The 2,351-nt window shown below is 43.6% G+C and overlaps 1 protein-coding gene and 1 long non-coding RNA gene across 2 annotated transcripts in view; one reads left to right on the top strand and one right to left on the bottom strand.

The window, feature by feature from the left end:
• The window catches only part of LOC106535643 (uncharacterized), a 1,116-nt gene extending 906 nt beyond the window's left edge, over nucleotides 1-210 (top strand). The window contains exon 3 of the long non-coding RNA XR_001312461.1: nucleotides 184-210. This is a non-coding gene — a long non-coding RNA (uncharacterized LOC106535643). The remainder of the gene's footprint in view (nucleotides 1-183) is intronic.
• A 4-nt stretch (nucleotides 211-214) lies between these two features.
• Nucleotides 215-2,351, bottom strand: part of lat (linker for activation of T cells) — a gene marked incomplete at its 3' end in the record, with an annotated part of 15,944 nt that continues 13,807 nt past the window's right edge. The window contains 5 exon segments of the mRNA XM_014032700.1: nucleotides 215-247; nucleotides 1,217-1,258; nucleotides 1,334-1,369; nucleotides 1,604-1,668; nucleotides 1,742-1,781. Of these exon segments, the coding sequence (XP_013888154.1) occupies nucleotides 215-247; nucleotides 1,217-1,258; nucleotides 1,334-1,369; nucleotides 1,604-1,668; nucleotides 1,742-1,781 (216 nt within the window).

Consider the following 2,351-nt stretch of genomic DNA (forward strand, 5'->3'; position numbering starts at 1 on the left):
GGTTTTAATCCAGGATTTAGCCTGGTTTTAATCAAGGATTTAGCCTGGTTTTAATCCAGACCTTTAGTTCTTTTAAGACTTTTCATTTAAACCTGACCGGCAGATGTTTTTAGCATAGTGCTCATGTAATGTTAATGGAGGAGGTGTAACGTGGATGGAGGAGGTGTAACGTGGATGGAGGAGGTGTAACGTGGATGCAGGAGGTGTAACTCACGTTGATGGTGCATGTCCTCCACATTCAGATAGTCTGAGAGGGAAACAAACATTTTGTTGTCAGGAGGTAAAAAAGGTAAACACCGGTAAAACAAGGTGTAAACACAGGTAAAACAAGGTGTAAACACAGGTAAAACACGGTAAACACCGGTAAAACAAGGTGTAAACACAGGTAAAACAAGGTGTAAACACAGGTAAAACACGTGTAAACACAGGTAAAACAAGGTAAACACAGGTAAAACAAGGTGTAAACACAGGTAAATCAAGGTAAACACAGGTAAAACAAGGTAAACACAGGTAAAACACAGGTAAAACAAGGTAAACACAGGTAAAACAAGGCGTAAACACAGGTAAAACACGGTAAACACAGGTAAACACAGGTAAAACAAGGCATAAACACAGGTAAAACAAGGTAAACACAGGTAAACACAGGTAAAACAAGGTGTAAACACAGGTAAAACAAGGTGTAAACACAGGTAAAACAAGGTGTAAACACAGGTAAAACAAGGTGCAAACACAGGTAAAACAAGGTGTAAACACAGGTAAAACAAAGTAAACACAGGTAAAACAAGGTGTAAATACAGGTAAAACAAGGTAAACAAGGTAAAACAAGGTGTAAACACAGGTAAAACAAGGTGTAAACACAGGTAAAACAAGGTATAAACACAGGTAAAACAAGGTGTAAACACAGGTAAAACAAGGTAAACACAGGTAAAACAAGGTAAACACAGGTAAACAAGGTAAACACAGGTAAAACAAGGTGTAAACACAGGTAAAACAAGGTGTAAACACAGGTAAAACAAGGTGTAAATACAGGTAAAACAAGGTAAACACAGGTAAACAAGGTAAACACAGGTAAAACAAGGTAAACACAGGTAAAACAAGGTAAACACAGGTAAACACAGGTAAAACAAGGTAAACACAGGTAAAACAAGGTAAACACAGGTAAAGTGACTCAAGCAGAATTAGTCTGATTCAAACAAGTTCAGAACCACAAACTTACTGGACTCAGACTCTGAGTCTGTCTCAGGTTTGAGTTCTGTTTCTGAAACCAAACAGAAACAAGAATGAAGCCGAGGAAATAAAATAAAATAAAGTTCAGGAGGAGAAATAAACTCACCTCCGATGTTGACGTACTGATGGTCTGTGGACATGTCTGTGGACAGGAAACAGGAAACAGGAAACGGGAAATGCTCAGATCATCATCAGACACAACTGAAGGTCAACATGTCTGAACCCAGACTGGACCCAAGGACCAGAACCAAATCCAGCATGTTTCACCATGACGGGGTTTAGGTCCCTCAGAACCTGTCTTCAGAGTCCACCTCAGGACAAATACGTGCACGTACGTGCACTGGTGAAAGACCTGATCAGCTTCTCTGGATCCTACCTGAACTGGGCGTCGAGGCTCGACTTGGATTGTCTGGAACAGGATCCGGTTCAGGAATCACTATTCTGCAGAGACCAGAGGACAGGACTGGATCAGACCAGGACCTGGTTCAGCTCAGACTGCAGAACTGAGACCTACATGTATCCGTTGTCTTCAGGGTCGTTGTCCACATCAGTTCCTGCAGAACACAGCAGAACTGAACCACCTTCATGTAGTGAAGTTACAAACACATGATCTGCCTGAACCATGGTCCAGCCTGAAGACAAGTCCCTGTCCAAGTCCCAGTCCAAGTCCCAGTCCAAGTCCCTGTCCAAGTCCCAGTCCAAGTCCCTGTAGTGAAGTTACAAACATATGATCTACCAGAACCATGGTCCAGCCTGAAGACAAGTCCCTGTCCAAGTCCCAGTCCAAGTCCCTATAGTGAAGTTACAAACACATGATCTGCCTGAACCATGGTCCAGCCTGAAGACAAGTCCCTGTCCAAGTCCCAGTCCAAGTCCCAGTCCAAGTCCCAGTCCAAGTCCCTGTCCAAGTCCCAGTCCAAGTCCCTGTAGTGAAGTTACAAACATATGATCTACCTGAACCATGGTCCAGCCTGAAGACAAGTCCCTGTCCACGGCCCAGTCCAAGTCCCAGTCCAAGTCCCTGTCCAAGTCCCAGTCCAAGTCCCTGTAGTGAAGTTACAAACATATGATCTACCTGAACCATGGTCCAGCCTGAAGACAAGTCCCTGTCCACGGCCCAGTCC

Source organism: Austrofundulus limnaeus, unplaced genomic scaffold (assembly GCF_001266775.1).
Source record: "Austrofundulus limnaeus strain Quisiro unplaced genomic scaffold, Austrofundulus_limnaeus-1.0 Scaffold1515, whole genome shotgun sequence".
In the NCBI taxonomy this organism is placed as follows: domain Eukaryota; kingdom Metazoa; phylum Chordata; class Actinopteri; order Cyprinodontiformes; family Rivulidae; genus Austrofundulus; species Austrofundulus limnaeus.